The 17,380-nt window shown below is 35.7% G+C and overlaps 1 protein-coding gene and 1 long non-coding RNA gene across 8 annotated transcripts in view; one reads left to right on the forward strand and one right to left on the reverse strand.

Annotated features, from left to right (window-relative positions):
- LOC147364443 (uncharacterized) overlaps positions 1-382 on the forward strand; it is a 51,525-nt gene extending 51,143 nt beyond the window's left edge. For both annotated transcript variants that reach the window (XR_015134479.1, XR_015134482.1), the window contains one exon: positions 223-382. This is a non-coding gene — a long non-coding RNA (uncharacterized LOC147364443). The remainder of the gene's footprint in view (positions 1-222) is intronic.
- Positions 1-17,380, reverse strand: part of DMXL2 (Dmx like 2) — a 167,588-nt gene that overhangs the window by 11,929 nt on the left and 138,279 nt on the right. For 5 of the 6 annotated variants that reach the window (XR_015134477.1, XM_086320931.1, XM_086320930.1 and 2 more), the window contains 7 exons: positions 16,296-16,423; positions 13,812-14,060; positions 9,890-10,068; positions 5,278-5,408; positions 4,729-4,814; positions 4,118-4,319; positions 2,995-3,112 (listed from right to left, as the gene is read on the reverse strand). Coding sequence is in view for 4 of the 6 variants with exons in the window: in XM_086320931.1 (XP_086177057.1) it covers positions 2,995-3,112; positions 4,118-4,319; positions 4,729-4,814; positions 5,278-5,408; positions 9,890-10,068; positions 13,812-14,060; positions 16,296-16,423 (1,093 nt within the window). In the remaining 2 variants the exon portion in view is untranslated. Of the gene's footprint in view, positions 1-2,994; positions 3,113-4,117; positions 4,320-4,728; positions 4,815-5,277; positions 5,409-9,889; positions 10,069-13,811; positions 14,061-16,295; positions 16,424-17,380 lie in introns of those variants that run through there. The other variant, XR_015134478.1, reaches the window with a different exon arrangement.

Genomic DNA, 17,380 nt, shown 5'->3' on the forward strand with positions numbered 1-17,380 from the left:
TAATCTTAGGATTTTTCTCCTTACAAGTACATGTTTGATGAGCTGAGGCTTGGGAAAGGAATCACACAAATAACTTTGCTCCTGGTTGATGACGGGACCATTAGGGATGCCTACAATCAGAAGTGGTATTTCTGCTCTGCTGTGGAAACCACTGAAGGTTTCATCACAGCAACATATTCCTCCTAACACCAAAACTTCCTGAAGTGCCTGCTTCTCTTTCAGCCAACATGCCCAACGCCCCACGCCTTCTGTGACTGCCCGAGGGCTGCTGCAGCTGACGCTGAAGGAATGGGACCATGTGTGCAGAGGGTGACTCAGCAGAAGCCAACTGCTGAAGACCCTATCCACCTTTAATCAAGAGGCTAAGCTTCCCACACTTACCGATTTCACAAAGACTTGTTCTGTAGAGTAGTCTCTAACATACTCAGTGAGTAAACATATCTTCTAGTGATTCTAAAATTTCAGCATTTCTCAGAATTTTATTTTTATTAAGTGATTTTTAAAAAATTAGCCAAAATTTTAGCATTCTTAGGATTATTTTGCCAATTTTGGTAATTAATTCACTAGATTTACCAAACCTATAGACCACCAATATCCTATTTAATAATCTAAAAAGATAAACCACTCTTATTATATGGGTAGTTTTAATAAATTTTGCATATTTCTGAACTAAATTACCAATTTTATTTCGTCCTAACAGCCTTAACATTGTTTTTATAATGTTTTTTCATAAATGAAAACCATTTTTTCAGCAGATCTGTGCTAGTCAACACAGTAGCCACTAACCACATGTGGCTGTTTAAACAAAATTAAAAATTCAGTTCCTCAATCACACTAGCTGTATTTCAACTCAATAACCACATGTGGCTTAATAACCACATGTGGCTGATGACTACTATACTGTACAGAACAGATACACATTTCCATCATCACAGAAAGTTCTACTGGACAGTACTGAACAAGACACTGGGCTTCCCAGGTGGAGCAGTGATAAAGAACCACTTGCCAATGCAGTAGACACACGAAATGGGGGTTCAATCCAGGGTTGGGAAGACCCCCTGAAGGAGGAAATGACAACCTACTCCAGTATTCTTGCCTGGGAAATTCCATGGACAGGGGAGCCTGGTGGGCTTTAGTCCATGGAGTCACAGAGTCAGACACAACTGAGCGACTGAACACGAAGCACGAACAAGATATTGATTTCATTCAACAATTTAAATTCAAAGGTACAAAAGGGTACACGATAAAAATTCTTCCATGTAAACCCCCAGCCATGTACTTCCCATGCTGGAGCCAACCAACACTTACATAAACAGCATTTTAAGAAACGTTCAATTTATGTCTGTCCCACGTCCCTGTACCTGGAGAGCCTCTTCTGGTAGAAAAACAGAAAAGTACATACAGCTTGGGCTCCTGATTCCAAGAGCACAGAGATGGAGGGACATAGAGAAGTGGAGGTAAGGGGCAGAATCAGGGAAACTTTTGTTAAGAATGAGGGAAACCAGAAAGGAAACAGCAGATCCTGAATCGCAAGACAAGTACTGAGGGTCTGATCAACCTTGACCCTGGCTTCCCACAGCACTCTGAGGCTCTGATGATTCAACAAAACAAAACTGTCAGAAACCTTATAAACAACTAAAGCATACTTTCAAGAAATCAGTCAATAATTTGAAGAACTAACACTCAGAAAATTGATCCTTCAATAAACTGGCTTGAACTGGCTTTCTGTGAATAACAGAGCTCTAATTAAAATTGCAATATCTTTTAAATCTATTTCTTAGACTTTCTATATCTTACTTTATGGGATTTGGACTCAGTATCACTATAGAAAATGCAGTAAACAACAGATTAAATGAGAGGAAATGAATATAGCTCTGGGGTTCCCTCAACAAAACCCTACATCAATAATTTCCATACCATTGGAGTCTTTCGTTATTAAAAAAGCTTATAAGATACAAAAGAATCCCTATACTTCATTCCTCCAGTTCCCTCACTTAAGTACATAATTTTTAAATCCACAGAAAAAATAAATGGCTGTTGACCAGAACTGACCACAATGGCCATCCAAGTGAGTGAATGACTAGTGAAAAGAGTGAGTCTGGTTCTGCTGCCGTAGGCACGGGGAACATGTGAGAGGCAGTTCTACTTTCTACCTTGGGAAACTGAACCACATAGACTGTCCCTCTTGGTGTGAAATATAATTCATTTTTCTTTTCTCACTGTTTTTGTTTGCCAAATCTTTAATCACATCTTACACTCAGAACACTCTTCAAACTGCTCATTAGCTCATTAAATAGCCAAATGGACTGAAATGCTTATATAAACCATCTGTGTACCCTTCATTTTATAATGAGATCATTTTAAGGTCGAAAGTGCCACTCTCTCAAATTCATGGTTCTTCTTGAACTCTGTATGGCATTACATTCCTAACTTATATTTAGCTTAAAAATCACCATGCAGTGTAGAATCTCTGCCTCACTTTTTAAAAGTAATCTCCTTCATCTCACATTTGTTATTTCTGTAGTTTAATCTCTCTCACAAAATTATCTTGAATTTGTTGCTTCTACAGTTTATCCTGTTCATTTCTAAATGCTAAGTAAATAAAGGGTTATGCTGCATTTTCAATTAAATGATATTTGGAGAATCATAACATAGAGTATACTCATTTATATATTAAATTCCCTAAGCCACCCCTCACAATGTTTGTTACATGTAAAAATCCCAATGGCAAATATTATAAAGGACATACCAACTTTCATTTGATTATACCGGATTTATCCAAGGACCTATGTTGTTTCACTGTTATGAAATAAAAATTGTAAGTTTTTATCTTAAAAAAATTCTCTCAAGTTTGGTACAATGTTACCTATAATGTATGAAAGATAATGAGTTCAAACCAAAAGTAAATTTCAAATAAATCAAGCACTAGAATCATTAGAAATGTTAAAGAAAACTAAATGAAAATTATGAGAGAATTTTTTTTTCCCAAAATACCTCACTCTGCTTTCTTTTCTTAGTGAAAATATATCTCATGAATGTCTCTTGAAGTACTTCTTGTTTAACAAGAAAATGCCAAAGTCGTTTGACTGGAAGTGCAGAAGAATCCCGGGATCTAGTTAAAAAAAAAAAAAAAGTATCACACTATTTTAGTATAGAAAATGTTTCATTATTTGCAGATAATTTTTTAAAACCTCCATTACTTCAAAGAAAATACAGCATTAACCGCAACAAAATTTAATGTTTCACTTTGAGTTTTTAGTTCTATAAATCATTCCTTCATCTGGCAATTAATTCTCTAATTACTGATTCTCCAAATGGACAAGCTGAGCTGAGAGTCAAATGAATCTCTTTTTATTCTCTTTTTAAATTATCCTTTAGGTTGGATCTGCTGGTTATAGCATATCATCAATAAATATAAAGTCCCACATTTAATTTTTAACAGCCTAACAAACTAAAAAGCCTTGATCTTTCAAGTTTATGAGCAATACTCTACATCATGGCCAGCTGCCTCAAAAAACAGGATGCTGCTTATCAAAAGGGGCTTCCCAGGTAGAATTATCGATAAAGAACCCATCTGCGAAAAGACAAGACATAAGAGGCTTGATCCCTGAAGGAAGGGATGGCAATCCATTCCAGTATTCTTGCCTGCAGAATTCCATGGACAAAGGATCCTAGTGGGCTATAGTCAATGGGCTAGTAAAGAGTCGGACATGACTGAAGTGACTTAAGCACACAGCACACAGATGAACAGATAGAAGATCAAAACATCAATTAAAAAACCTTACTGTGTTTAGCTTTAAATTACAGACAAAAGGTCAGTAGCATCTTATTTGCATATGTAGACTGTTATCCCAAAGCATTTAAGACTTCTTAAAATGATGACAAAAATAAAGGTTTCTTCCTGATTATAAAATTATCTATTGAAGTATAGGTAATAGGGGAAAAATAATTTTCTATCCAGAATTCAGATATTTTCTTTGGCATATACTGCTAGAAACGGGATTGCAAATTCAAAGTCATGCATGGTTTAAAGGCTACTGGCATGATATTGTGCCAAACTGTCTTCCAGAAAGGTTAAGCCAAGCTACTCTTATTAGCATTATAAGAGAATTCTTACTTGAATGGAGTATTCTCAGGTTCTAGCATTGCTTTATTTCGAAGACTAGCTGGTCCAGCTCCAACTGAAAGGTCAGTTGGATATGTGTTGATATAGTTGGGGGGAGGACCTTCAAAATGATCCATTTTCTCTTGTAAGATCTGCTCCCAATTCTCCAAGTTTTTAATCACAGCAATACCCAATGGTGATGTTACAGGCAACTCTAAAATGTAACAGGATATACTTTACTTTGATTAAAGATGTCGACCATCCCCACATATTTACAAAATCCAAGTTATTAGAGCCAAACCGTCTGAAAATAGAAATAAATCTGAAACTATTAATCTAACATCATTTGGATTATTAATGCTTTGAACAAAAGACCAGCTTTCTAATATGAGCTGAGAAAATGTTCCACTTCTACAGGCTGGTTTCCTGCTTTTTCTTCCAACCTTCCAGGTAGTCAGTAATTCTTGCCATGTGAACTAAAAACCACACACTGGAACCTAAGATAAACAAGACACCTCATAACATCTCCAATGCAGTTTTTTTTTTTTTTCAGTTCTTTTATATGGATCTTGTAACAAGAAACTTGGTAATTATTAGCATTAATTTCCAAATTCCAAACTTACCAGAAAATTCCAATCCAGCAATGGGAAAGAAATTCCTGACATTGTGAAGTGCAAGCTTAACCATTGTCAAATGTAGAAGAGCCCAGCTGTTCAAATAGGATTAAAAAAATTCTGCTTAATTGAAAAATAAAATCATGAGAACATAGTACTGTGTCAATTGTTTGGCCCAATCTCCCACCCAGAAAATAAGCTGTTTTTTCCTAACCATTTACTACTAAAAAAAAAAATAGTACTTTTGCAGTCTCTGAAAATAAAAGATATGCAACAATGGAAAGGGTTTTATTATACAGCCACATGGAATCTAACAGCATATCAATAAATTATGTAATTTTTCCTCACTAAAAATATTTTTGCCAGCTATTCTTCGAAACAAGATGTGAAATACTCTACTATCTAGCAATTTACCTCGAAAGTAAAGAATTCCTAACCTGAAAATATGTCAGTTCTTATACAAATTCATGATATAATAGTAATGTTGCTTAAAACCAGTAATATCAGGAATTTTTACAAAAGAAAAGGCAGAAAGAAAAAGAAGAAAGCCTCATTTACCTATAGGAGTTAGGGTCTTGGTGCTCCTGTATCTGTATATCTGAAAAAAAAGCATCGTCTTCTTCTTCATCACTATGAATGCTTTCATCAGAATCATATATAACTCCACTATCAGACAAAGGGAGAAATGGCTGCAATAAAATGTGAAGTTATATTTGAATGTATAATTGGGTTATTTTTATCCTAATAATGAACATTTAAAGTGGTGTCAATCTAAATTAAAATTTTCTTTTGAAAATTATACTAGACCTGGGAAAGTCAAGAAACCAAGTTAAAACTCTCAGATTCAATAATAGCTACATACAACACAAATATTTTTTAAATTAATAGTCTTTTTCTTATATATCAGCAACAACTAGTTCAAAAACTCTGAAGAAAAAAACGTAATTAAGAAACATAATACCAAAGGGAAAAACTTTATGACAACTGTGATACCTACTGGTGAAGGAAATTACAAATCCCTTTAAAATCTAAATAAGGAGACTGGAGCATTAAAAATAATGATTCTTTAATTTATGTGTTTTAGGTAATTGCAATAAAAATTTCCATAGGGATTTCTTTTCCTTTTTTGAAACTTGATAATGACTGTAAAGTTCACAGGGAAGAAAAAAATAGGTAAGATTAGCTGAGAAATCTGTCTAAAGTGAAAGATAAGGTTTCTTAGTGAATATTAAAATCAGTAATTAAAACAAGCGCAGTCTAGCAATTGATTGATGGAAAAATATAGTCCAAGAAGAGTATATAAATAAGAAATTAATGTATGTATGACAAAGGTAACATCTTAAGGTGTTGGGAGGGAAGGAAAGACAAAACTGCTTGTAAGAGTGGGAAGAGAGGATAAGGAGGGCACCAAAGTCTGATTCTCACTTCACTCTAGATGAACAGGAGAGTTAAAAGTTAAAAAGAATGAGGAGGAGGAGGAAGAGGGAACAAAGGGAGAGGAGACGATATACAAAAGCAAATATTTATTAGTGGGAAGAACTTTGCTTAAAAACAATGTAACATCATTTTATAAAAATAAGTCGCGTCAGTCGTGTCCGACTCTGCGCGACCCCATAGACGGCACCCAACACGTTCCTCCGTCCCTGGGATTCTCCAAGCAAGAATACTGGAGTGGGTTGCTATTTCCTTCTCCAAAAGTATGGATAGACATGACTAAATAAACTTCCTAAAACTTCTGTATGTTAAAAACACAAATAAAATTAAAATAAACTGGAAAAAGTATCACAAGTAAGATAAATTGCTAATATGCTTAATAAATAGTTCATTAAAAGTAAGAAAAATATTACAGTTCTAATAGATAATTTAGTTAAGAACATGAACAGTCAGTTCCTCAAAATAGAAAACCTAATGGCTGTAGATTCATTAACATTTTTATATCACTATAACAGGAAATAAAAATTTAATCAAATTAACAAAAACGAAAAAGGAATACTTAATGAGAGTAAAGTCATATGTGTGCTAACTATTCTCAGAGTATAAATCAGTAATCTGGAGATATATATCAAAAGCCTTTGACCCAGTACTTCTTAATTACATAATCAGAATGTGAATAGGCTTTACAAAACAGATTATTAATCTCAGATTATTTATAAAAATGAAAAAATAAATATAGCAAAAAGCTAATAGGAAAATGGCTATGTAAACTATAACATACTCATCAAAATGAATAGTTATTTCACATGATTCACATTTTGAGATAGATTCTTAATACCTAATTTTTGATAATTTTTAAAAATTCAACATTTGATCAGCTAAGTCAAAATGTGATCCTTTAAAAGGACACACTGTCTATGCAGCAACAGCTCCAAAGTATTTTGGGGCAGTTTGATACCCTTTATATCTGAAGCAGCCTTACCAGAAAAGAGAAAACCTAAAATTGACAACGGAGAAGGCAATGGCACCCCACTCCAGTACTCTTGCCTAGAAAATCCCATGGACGGAGGAGCCTGGTGGGCTGCAGTCCATGGGGTCGCTACAAGTCAGACATGACTGAGCGACTTCACTTTCATTCTTCACTTTCATACACTGGAGAAGGAAATGGCAACCCACTCCAGAATTCTTGCCTGGAGAATCCCAGGGATGGGGGAGCCTAGTGGGCTGCCGTCTATGGGGTCGCACAGAGTCGGACATGACTGAAGTGACTTAGCAGTAGCAGCAAAATTGACAAAATAGTATTTTTAAGACTTCAAAATGATAAATGATTTTAACAAACAAAATTTGCCTCAAACTAATAAACTTAAAATCTGTAGGGCAAATAAAAATGCCCCCTTCCTTTTGAACCTCCTTCCCACCCGCCACCACATCCCACCCCTCTAGGTTATCACAGAGCATCAGTTTGAGGTCCCTGCACCATACAGCAAATTCCTACTGGCTATCTATTTTACATATGGTAATATGTTTCAATACTACTCTCTCCATTCATTCTACCCTCTTCTTCACTCACTGCATCCACAAGCCCATTCTCTATGTCTCCATTGATGCCCTGCAAATAGGTTCATCAGTAACATTTTTCTAGATTCCATATACACACATTAATACAAGATATTTTTCTCTTTCTGACCTACTTCATACTGTAAAATAGGCTCTAGGTCCATCCACCTCACTAGATCTGACTGTACGTGTTTTTTATGACTAAGTAATATTCCATTGTGTATATGTACCACAACTTTTTTTATCCATTCATCTGTCAATGGATACCTAGGTTGCTTCTGTGTCCTGGCTATCATAAGTAGTGCTGCGGTGAACACTGGGGTACATGTATCTTCTTCAATTATGGTTTTCTCAGGGTATATGCCCAGTATGGGACTGTTGGGTCATATGGCAGTTTTATTCCTAGTTTCTTAAGGGATACTGTTTCTCTATAGTGGCTATACCAATTGACATTCCCACTAAGAGTGTAGGAGGGTCCCCTTTTCTCCACACCCTCTCCAGTGCTCATTGTTTGTAGACTTTCTGATGATAGCCATTCAGACTGGTGTGAGATGATACATCACTAGAGTTTTGATTTGCATTATAAAATTTCCAGCAGATCCTTGCTTCAAGCCCTTGACATTTGAAATAGTTGGATACTTGACGAGGAAATTTAACTTGCTTCCAGCATTATAAAAATCTCAGCTTTATAAAATGTATCTATTCATGGAGGTACTTTCTCCAATTTGGGATCAAAATATAAAATGTTTACACAGGATAACTGCAGTGGATTAAAATATTCAATACATAAAACATGTTGAAATCCATAATAACAAAAGTCACTTGCTTCCTCTGAAGGATGCTAGAGAATCAACTCATCACTCTGAAAACTGGTACAAAAAGCAAAGAATAAAGCATTTATCCTGTATTTCTCTTTCAAAATGCACTTCAGGTTAACCAAATAGGATGAATAAGGAAATATTTCAGCAAATAAATAAAACTCCCCAAATTTATGATAATGGATTCAGGCAAAGATCATCAATTAACATCCCAAAAAAGAATGTTTCCTGGTGGAAATACACAAAACCACCTATGAAGTAATCCTGTACTCCCTTTTCCCTACCTAATCATGGTGGAATGTGATAATGTCTCTAAATTTAACTCTCACTTTACAGCAAAACAGAAAATCAGAGGAATATGGTCAAAAGACCAAACACAGGGATGCCATCAGCAAGCCACTGAAAAATTTTAAATGACAAATTTTGGGGCAAAAAAGGGGCAGGGGTAAATTTAACAAAGTGAGTTGGAGGTAGAACCTACAGATTAAGAGAGACTTAAGACATATCAACCAACTGTAATATATGAATCATTCTGGATCCTGATTTAACAAACCAACTGTTCAAAAACATTTAAGGTATAATGGGGGAAAATGTGAACACTCTTTGGATACTTGATAGTAAAGAACCGTGTGTGAGTGTGTGTGCATGTAAATTTGAGTGTGTGTTTGTGTGTCTATGTGAGAGAGAGAGAGAATGCTTGTGTGTTACTGATTCAAAACCCTTCTTTTTAAAAAATACATAATGAAATATTTATGAATGAAATTTCATGTTTGGATTTGCTCCCAAACAATCTTGGGAGTAGGAAGAATTATAATGCAACAGAGGTAAAGAAGGAAACCTATCAATAGAATGTGAAGTGCTCAAAACACCAAGTGCAGAAAAGCACACACCCAGCACTGTACAAAATGGGACTGTGTAGGATCTAGTCACCATGAGAATCTGATCCCCAGAGAAGTTCCTTCTGCTTTGGAGAAACAGATATGTCGTGGGCCCCACGAAACCCATAGTCTGATGAAATTCTGAAATATCCGTCCACCTTCTCCTGCTCTAATTTCATGCTAACCAAAGTAACTACTGACAATCGGAAGGGATGCTAGATGGTAGACACAAGTATTCCAGTCCCTAGAAAAGGACGATGCTGATTATGTTAGTAAACTGAGTTCTGGTTTATACCTAAGTCCCATATGATTTTAATTTGTCTCAACCATATCAAGTGTCTGATCATTTCTGAATGATTATTCAGCTTCTGGAGTTGAGAGATGAAATGTCTGAACTATGGTGATTGAACCTAGAAGCTGCCCCATCATTCCTATGTGATGCAAACAGACACACATAAAGCATATGTTCCTTAGGCCCCTTACCTTTGCAACAAAATAATCCCACATACTAAGTTCAGGAGGAATAAACTTTTCTTTGTAAGATGGTCTTTCTGCAGGCACAGGTGGTGGGGTAGTGTCCTTTACAGGTCTTCCAGGGACCAGCATTCGCATGTTAAACCTCCTACGGTGTTTATCTATGTCTTCAGAAGGAACAGGAGGTGCTGAATTTAAAGACAGGAAAAAAAAAATCCCATTCTTATTTTCCATTATTAATTCAAAGAGTTAACCTTTCTTTTCAGCCTTGAAAAGAACATTCTTGCCATGTTTTTAGTTTCCACTAAATTACTTGTATCTGTGCTTGTGAACTTTTCTAGTCACTGCATCAGTTTTCCAGCAATCATGACAGAGATGTAGATGAGGATAGACTATAAAGGATTAACTTGCAATGAAGCAGCCTATGTGCCATTAATATACGGAACAAGGATTCAAGCAATTCTATATACAATGTATCAAATAAATGATGTAGATTCAACAAGTAGTAAACAGAGCACATGAGGGATTATTTCTGGCTATGCTGTTCAAGAAAGAGTCACCGAATGTATATGTAGGATATAAAGCATGCCTTAAAAGAAAAGCAGAGGCTCAATGTGAAAAGAGGAAGTTGACACCAGAAACAAATGATCAATGGCTTGGCTAAATGAGGAATAATTTTCTTTTGCTAGACAGGTGGTCAGGGAGGGGAGTAACAGGGATACTCTGGAGCATGGACTAGCTTGTGGATAGAAAGCTAGGAACTCATCCTGTGGGCCATTCTCATGAAGGCATCTTGAATGAGGCACGTGATAAGGTGAAGTCTGCACGATCAATGAGGACGGAACGGCCTGAACTAGCACAGTGGGTGGTAAAGACCGAAAGGCAGGTTTAGATGTGAGAAATACATAAAAGGAATATCAAAAGGATTCAGGACTAATTGGATATGAGATAGCCAGGAAGAAGTCAGCCTGGTCCTCTCCTGAGGCTCCCTGTCACAGAAAATTTATCTCAAGTTCTCTTTGATGAACATGACTAGGCTATACCACTTTTATCTTTTTTTAATTGAGGTGGAATTTACATGAAATTAACCATTTTACAATGTACAGTTCAGTGGCATTTAGTACATTCATACTGTTATGCAACCAACATCCCTATCCAGTTGCAAAGCATTCTCACCACACCAAATGAAAACTCCACACTAATCAATCACTCCCCATTCCTTTCTCCCCCTAGCCCATGGCAACCAATATGCTTTCTGTCTCTATGGATTTACCTATTCTGAATATTTCATATAAATGGAAGCAGGCACTGTGTGACCTTCTGTGTCTGGCTTCTTAAACTGAGCATCATATTTTTAAGGTTCATGCTGGTTATAGCATGTGTTAATAGTCACTCTTTTTTATGCTGAATTACGTTCCACTGTACTTATATACCACATTTTGCTTATCCATTCACTCTTGATGGTAACCCACAACTATCTTTTGGGAGAAGACTTTCTTTTTTTTTAATTTTTACAACGTTGTGTTGGTTTCAGCCACACAACAATGCATATCAGCCATAATTATACATACATCCCTCGCTCCCTCGCCTCCCTCTCCTCCCCCTAGCCCAGCCCTCCAGGTCATCACAGAGCACCAGAGTGGGCTCCCTGTACTACCCAGCAACTTCTCACCAGCTATCCATCTTACACCTGACAGTGCGTATGTTGGTGTTACTTTCTCCATTTGTTCCACTCTCCCCCTCCCCCACTGTGTCCACAAGTCCATTCTCTACATCTGCATCTCCATTCCTTCCCTGGAAACAGGCTCATCAATAGCATTTTTCTAGATTCCATACATATGTGTTAATATACTATATTTGTTTTTCTCTTTCTGACTTACTTCACTATGTATAATAGGCTCTAGGTTCATCCACCTCACTAGAACTGATTCAAATTTGTTCTTCACAATTATCTTTTAAGTGGGCTATTCCCACAGCCTCCCACATGGGCTCCCTACTTTTATTCTTTCACACAGACTATTTTCCACCCAGCAATTAGAGTGGGTCTTTTAAACATCTAAATCAGATTACATCACTCTTCTGCTTAAAATCTTCCAGTAGTTTCCTATCTTCCTTTAGAATAACAGTGATAATAAATGACCCATGAAGCCCTAAGGGACCTTGCCCCCAGTTACTTATCTCATCTCTGACCATACTCCCTGGCTCAGGATAGCCATCTGGCCAGCACAACAGTTCTTGGAAAAAGTCAAGTTAGTCCAACCTCATGACTTTTGCACTCACTTCCCCATCTGCCTGAAATGCTCTGGCCCCAGGTATCTGGACAATCTGATCCCTGACTTCCTTAGGACTCTGATCAAATGTCATCTATTCAGAAATGTGTCTTTTGACCACCCTAACTAAATTTCCCACCCCCTTTTCCCTCATCATTCTCTGTCTACTCACTCTGCTATATTTTTATTGTAGTTCTGACCATACCTGAAATACTATGATTTGTTAATTGTGTGTTTACCTGTACTAGGTGTAAGCTTCACGAAAAGTATGGGGTTTGTCTGTTTTGTTCACCATACCCCAAAAGCCTGGCATATGGCAGGTGTATGTGAATGTAAACATGAATATGTCCTCAGAAGGTTAAGCATGATGATTTGATGAGTGAATTACCATGAAACAATAATAGAAAACTCAGGAAGAGAAAAGAAGTGATTTGGGAGGAAAACTTTTCAATTTACAGTGGATTACAACTGGAAAGGAAGATGGAGATGAGTCATCCATATGTAACAAGAGTGGAGACAATGGGAGTCAGTAAGATCATCTCCCTTACTTTGATTTACATGGGAACTTATTCATTTGATTCGATCTTGGGCACCAAGGACACAGGTTAGAACCTGTACCTTTAGCTAGTGGCTCTCTGAGCCACTATCTCATCATCTGTAACATGAGCATTTCTATGGATGAATTAAGACAGGCAATTTCTGTGTTACAGCACCAAGGTGGAAAACGTTCCCATGGCATCAGTCTATACCTTACCATCCTACCATCTTAAAAAGTGGACTAAAAATATATTCTCATCCCTAAGAAAAAAAAAAAAAGAGCACAGAAAATGGAATTCAAAGACCATGTGCATGATTGGAAGAGCCTGAGTATGACCATGAACTTAATCTGAAGCCAACTACTGGTATACTCTGTAAGAACTATGAGGATTTATCTAAATCTTCTCTACTTAAAAACTTTTTTTTTAAACTTTTAAAAAATAAGTGTGATATCTTAAAATAAAAGCTGAGAAAAGAATGTGGGTTGCAAAAAAAATAATTCTCAATTAATATTTCTACCTTTTAAACAAACACATTGCTAAAGAAAGTTCTAAAGAATATTGACTAGGATACAGATTAACTTACTATTCCATAGTTAAGAAATCTTTAACTTTCCATGCTATGTTACAGATAACACCCTTAATGCTTTTACTTACTTCAATCAACAAACCTTGAGTGTTTTTCTTATGTATGCCTATATATCATGGCAATGAGTTCGGACCTAACTCAACTTTGTGCATTACGGAAAGTCCAAAAATTTTAGCCCAGTTATTTATGATAATGACCAAAACTTATTAATAAAGCTTTTATAAACTCAAAATCACCATGATAAACTATAAAAAAATAAAAACTATCCTTTTCCACGACCTCATTCCTCAACACTATTTCCTCACTTAACTTTACCTTTCCTTTTTTTTTTTATTCTTTTCAAATTCATCAAAAAATGTTACACTGAAACTGTACTCTTTATTCTAATATGAGATTATTTATTATTCTAAGACTGATTATACATTAAACATCACTGATTTTCAAAACAAAAATTCTTAAAACATTAAAAAAACTTTAATTTTCATATAAGAAACTATTTATACTTATATACATTATTGTTATCAAATTTATCTTACCTGAAATATTTTCAGATTGTCTTTGAGGCTTCACAACAAGTTTCACACCTCCTCCAAAAACAGCAGCCCACATTCGGTTGTTTAATGGGTGGGCTGCAAGTCGAAACAATTCATTGGAGGAATTTGTGGCAAGAGCATGTATCAATAAACTCAAGTACACAGCAACAACAGCTTCACACAACAAAATATTCAATTTTGGCTGGTCTTCATCTTGGGCTGAACTCAAGAGATTAATAAGTGAACTCACACCTGTAAGGGTATATAATATTAAAAGAAATATCAGCATAAAGCTCCAGAAGGGAAACAAATCCAAATCTGCAATTGAACCACAATTATGTATCTATATTATACTATATATATAGTATCAATATACACACATGGAGATATATATAGATAGATAGATAGACAGATACACATATAATTCCACAGTTTTCCTCCACTTATGCATGCATACTCAGTTGCTTCAGTCGTGTCCAACTCTGCAACCCTATGGACTGTAACCCACCAGGTTCCTCTGTCCATGGGATTTACCAGGCAAGAATATTGGAGTGGGCTCCCATTTCCTTCTCCAGGGGATCTTCCCAACTCAGGGATTGAACCCAGATCTCTTACATCTCCTGCAAAGCAGGAGATTCTGGGTTCAACTGCAGAGGCAGGAAGATCCCCTGGAGAAGGAAATGGCAAACCACTTGAGTGGTCTTGTCTGGAAAATCCCATGGACAGAGGAGACTGGAGGGCTATAGTCCACGGGGTCATAAGAGTTGGACACGACTTAGTGACTAAATCACCATCCATAGTTTGAACAACAAAATAAATGATAGAAATTGTTTATAACCTACAGACTAAAACAGGAATCCATTCATCCACAATGAAATAATAAATGAGTGAATAAACAAAAAGAAGAGAAAGCTCTTCCTTATATCACAATTTCAACTAATACGTAGAAAGAAGCATAGAATTAGAAAATCACCACTGAGTAATCTCCACAGTTATATTTGATTCAGGCAGGAGTCATCACTGAACATTATAATTAGCAGGTAAAAGTATGACATTTTACACAATCCTCAAACACTCTCTTCAAAAGATACTTACGAATTGCAAAAGAGAATAATTTTACAAAGGAGAAATCTGGCAGAAACTACCACACAAAGTGGTCAAAGTTAATGGCACCAGTGCTGAGACCAAAGTGGCATCATGTGCCTCTTGCTATTTTGCTCTGAGAAGGGTACAATCTCTCTTCATAATCTGAATCTAATATTAACATCAGAAAAACCGAAACATAAGAACATTCTAAAAAATAATTGGCTAGTACTCTTTGAAAGTGTCAAAGTCATGAGAGACAAAGAAAGGAGGACTGCATATTAGAGGAGATTCGTGAGACAATACAACTAAGAATACAACATGGAAGACTTCAGTGAGATGATTGGTGAAACTATCAAAAAAAAAAAAAACTCTACAGGTTAGACAACAGTACTGTATCAATATTAAGATGCTGAATTTCCTAACACATCCTAAATTTTGGTAACAATGTTATACTTAATAAGAGAATGCCTATTTTTAGGAAAGATAAACTGATATGTGTAAAGGGGCATCATTTCTACAATTTATCCTCAAGTATTTCAGAAAAAAAGTATATATATATATATCCACACAGACACACAATAAGTGAGGGAGAGAGGAGGAATGAATGATAAGGCAAGTATGGTAAAATGTCTACGTTGGGAAATTTGGGTGAAGATTATACAAAAATTCTTTGTACCATTTTTGAAACTTTTATAAGTTTGAAATTCAATAAAAAGTCAAAACAACAATGTTTGGAGAAACATGTATAAAAGAATTTTAAATATACACTCTGAGTCTGTCACTTCCTCCATTGCCCCTCTTTACAAAGATCATTAACATGTAATCATAGATATAGATTAAGAGTAGAAATTTATAAAACTACAGTAAAAATTAAATGACATGGCAAATGAGGAAAGGATGATGAGAGTAGAGGTTTGAAATAACTGATACTGAGAGTGAGAAAGAGCTACCCAGAGGGAAAGGACTGGCAGACACCATGACATATGTGTAACAGGACGGTCACTCCTGTCCTAAATATCCCAACATCTTGAGAATGACTGTATTCTGATACATCAGTGAAAAAACATGTGTGATACTGGCTCTCTAAGACTCTAACTCAGGATGTCTAAGGATAAGAAACACAATTGTGCTCACCCTTGGGAAAGATGTTAAACCTTGCTTTTTTTATGCTGGTCAGCACAGCTGGTTTTTGAAGCCTTAACTTTCTGAATCTTCAGACAACATTATAATATTTAAGAATTCCTAATCCATGGCAGAAAATATCATCAAAAACAAACAAACAAAAAGTGATTCACCAAATCCACAAACAACAACAATCAGGGAACCAGTTAGTAGTTTTGTAAAAAGGAGTTTCCAAATAGAAAATTTAAACAAATATAAAAACAGCACTCGAGTTCTCACCGGGCCATTGAGCAGGAGAAGAATTTGGTGTTGCATGTTCTTCAATGCTTTCTGTCCTTAGTCTTCGACGATCACTTAAAAGAAGCCCTTGATAAGCCATTCCTGTAAACTGGTTTCCTTCTGTTTGACTGCCAAACCAAACAAAATTCTGTTATTTATCGTCCACAGAGGTAATAAGCAAGTATACCTTAAACACACTTTTTAAATAACTGTAGCAAAAACAAAACTCTTAAAACTGAATTCAATGTTCCAATAACTTATTTCAGAAAGTTTTTTAAATTAGTTACAAATATTTATTGATAGTTTTTTAAAAGAAAATACCAAACGTTCTATTTGGGCAGATGACATTTAGTCTTTAAAACCTTTCCCAAATGCCGCTTAAAACTTAAAAATCTTTTCCATATTCACTTATTTGTATTTTAAAAGTCTGCTGTAAGGAGATTACTGTTGGTACCAGGAATATCAGAAGTTTCAGCAACTATGTTGTTGCATTCTTAGTCCTGCCAAGTTGTGCAAGCTCAATTCTGAATTAAAAGGTCAACTAAATCTGCAGGAAACTATTTTAGAAAAACCTAAAGTCAAACATGCCCAAATATTTACTTTCCTCATCTTTATGGAGTGTGGGAAATACACAAGAAGAAAATAAATATGACTTCTCAGAGAGTCAATCACAGCCTAAGAACTAGAAAAGATATATTTAAACAAAATGTATTTGGATTCTCATCTGGCACCATTTGAAGCAGTGACTGATATCAAACAAATTGTCTTTGATCATTAAGGTGATCACTGTCAACTAAATAAACTTTTTCTTATTTACACTTCCAAGTTTTGAGAGTTCACTTAGACATGGCCTTACTAGGCTAACATCAGAGTTAGGCCATTTTGAGAGAGTTAACTCCTTATGCAATAACAGTCTTCCCACAAGAGGCTGCTGAGTTTATAAGAAAAAAAATCTAGATACATGTTTAATATACATTTAATGTGATTCTATTTATAGTACAAACTTTTCATTTATTAACATAATTCATTTAAGTCTAGGTCATCTTTCTGACTGATTCAATTTCTTACTACTTATATTGCCCTGG

This window comes from Bos grunniens, chromosome 10 (genome assembly GCF_055505025.1).
Source record: "Bos grunniens cultivar Pamir isolate PY7600 chromosome 10, Bosgru_T2T1.0, whole genome shotgun sequence".
NCBI lineage: Eukaryota > Metazoa > Chordata > Mammalia > Artiodactyla > Bovidae > Bos > Bos grunniens.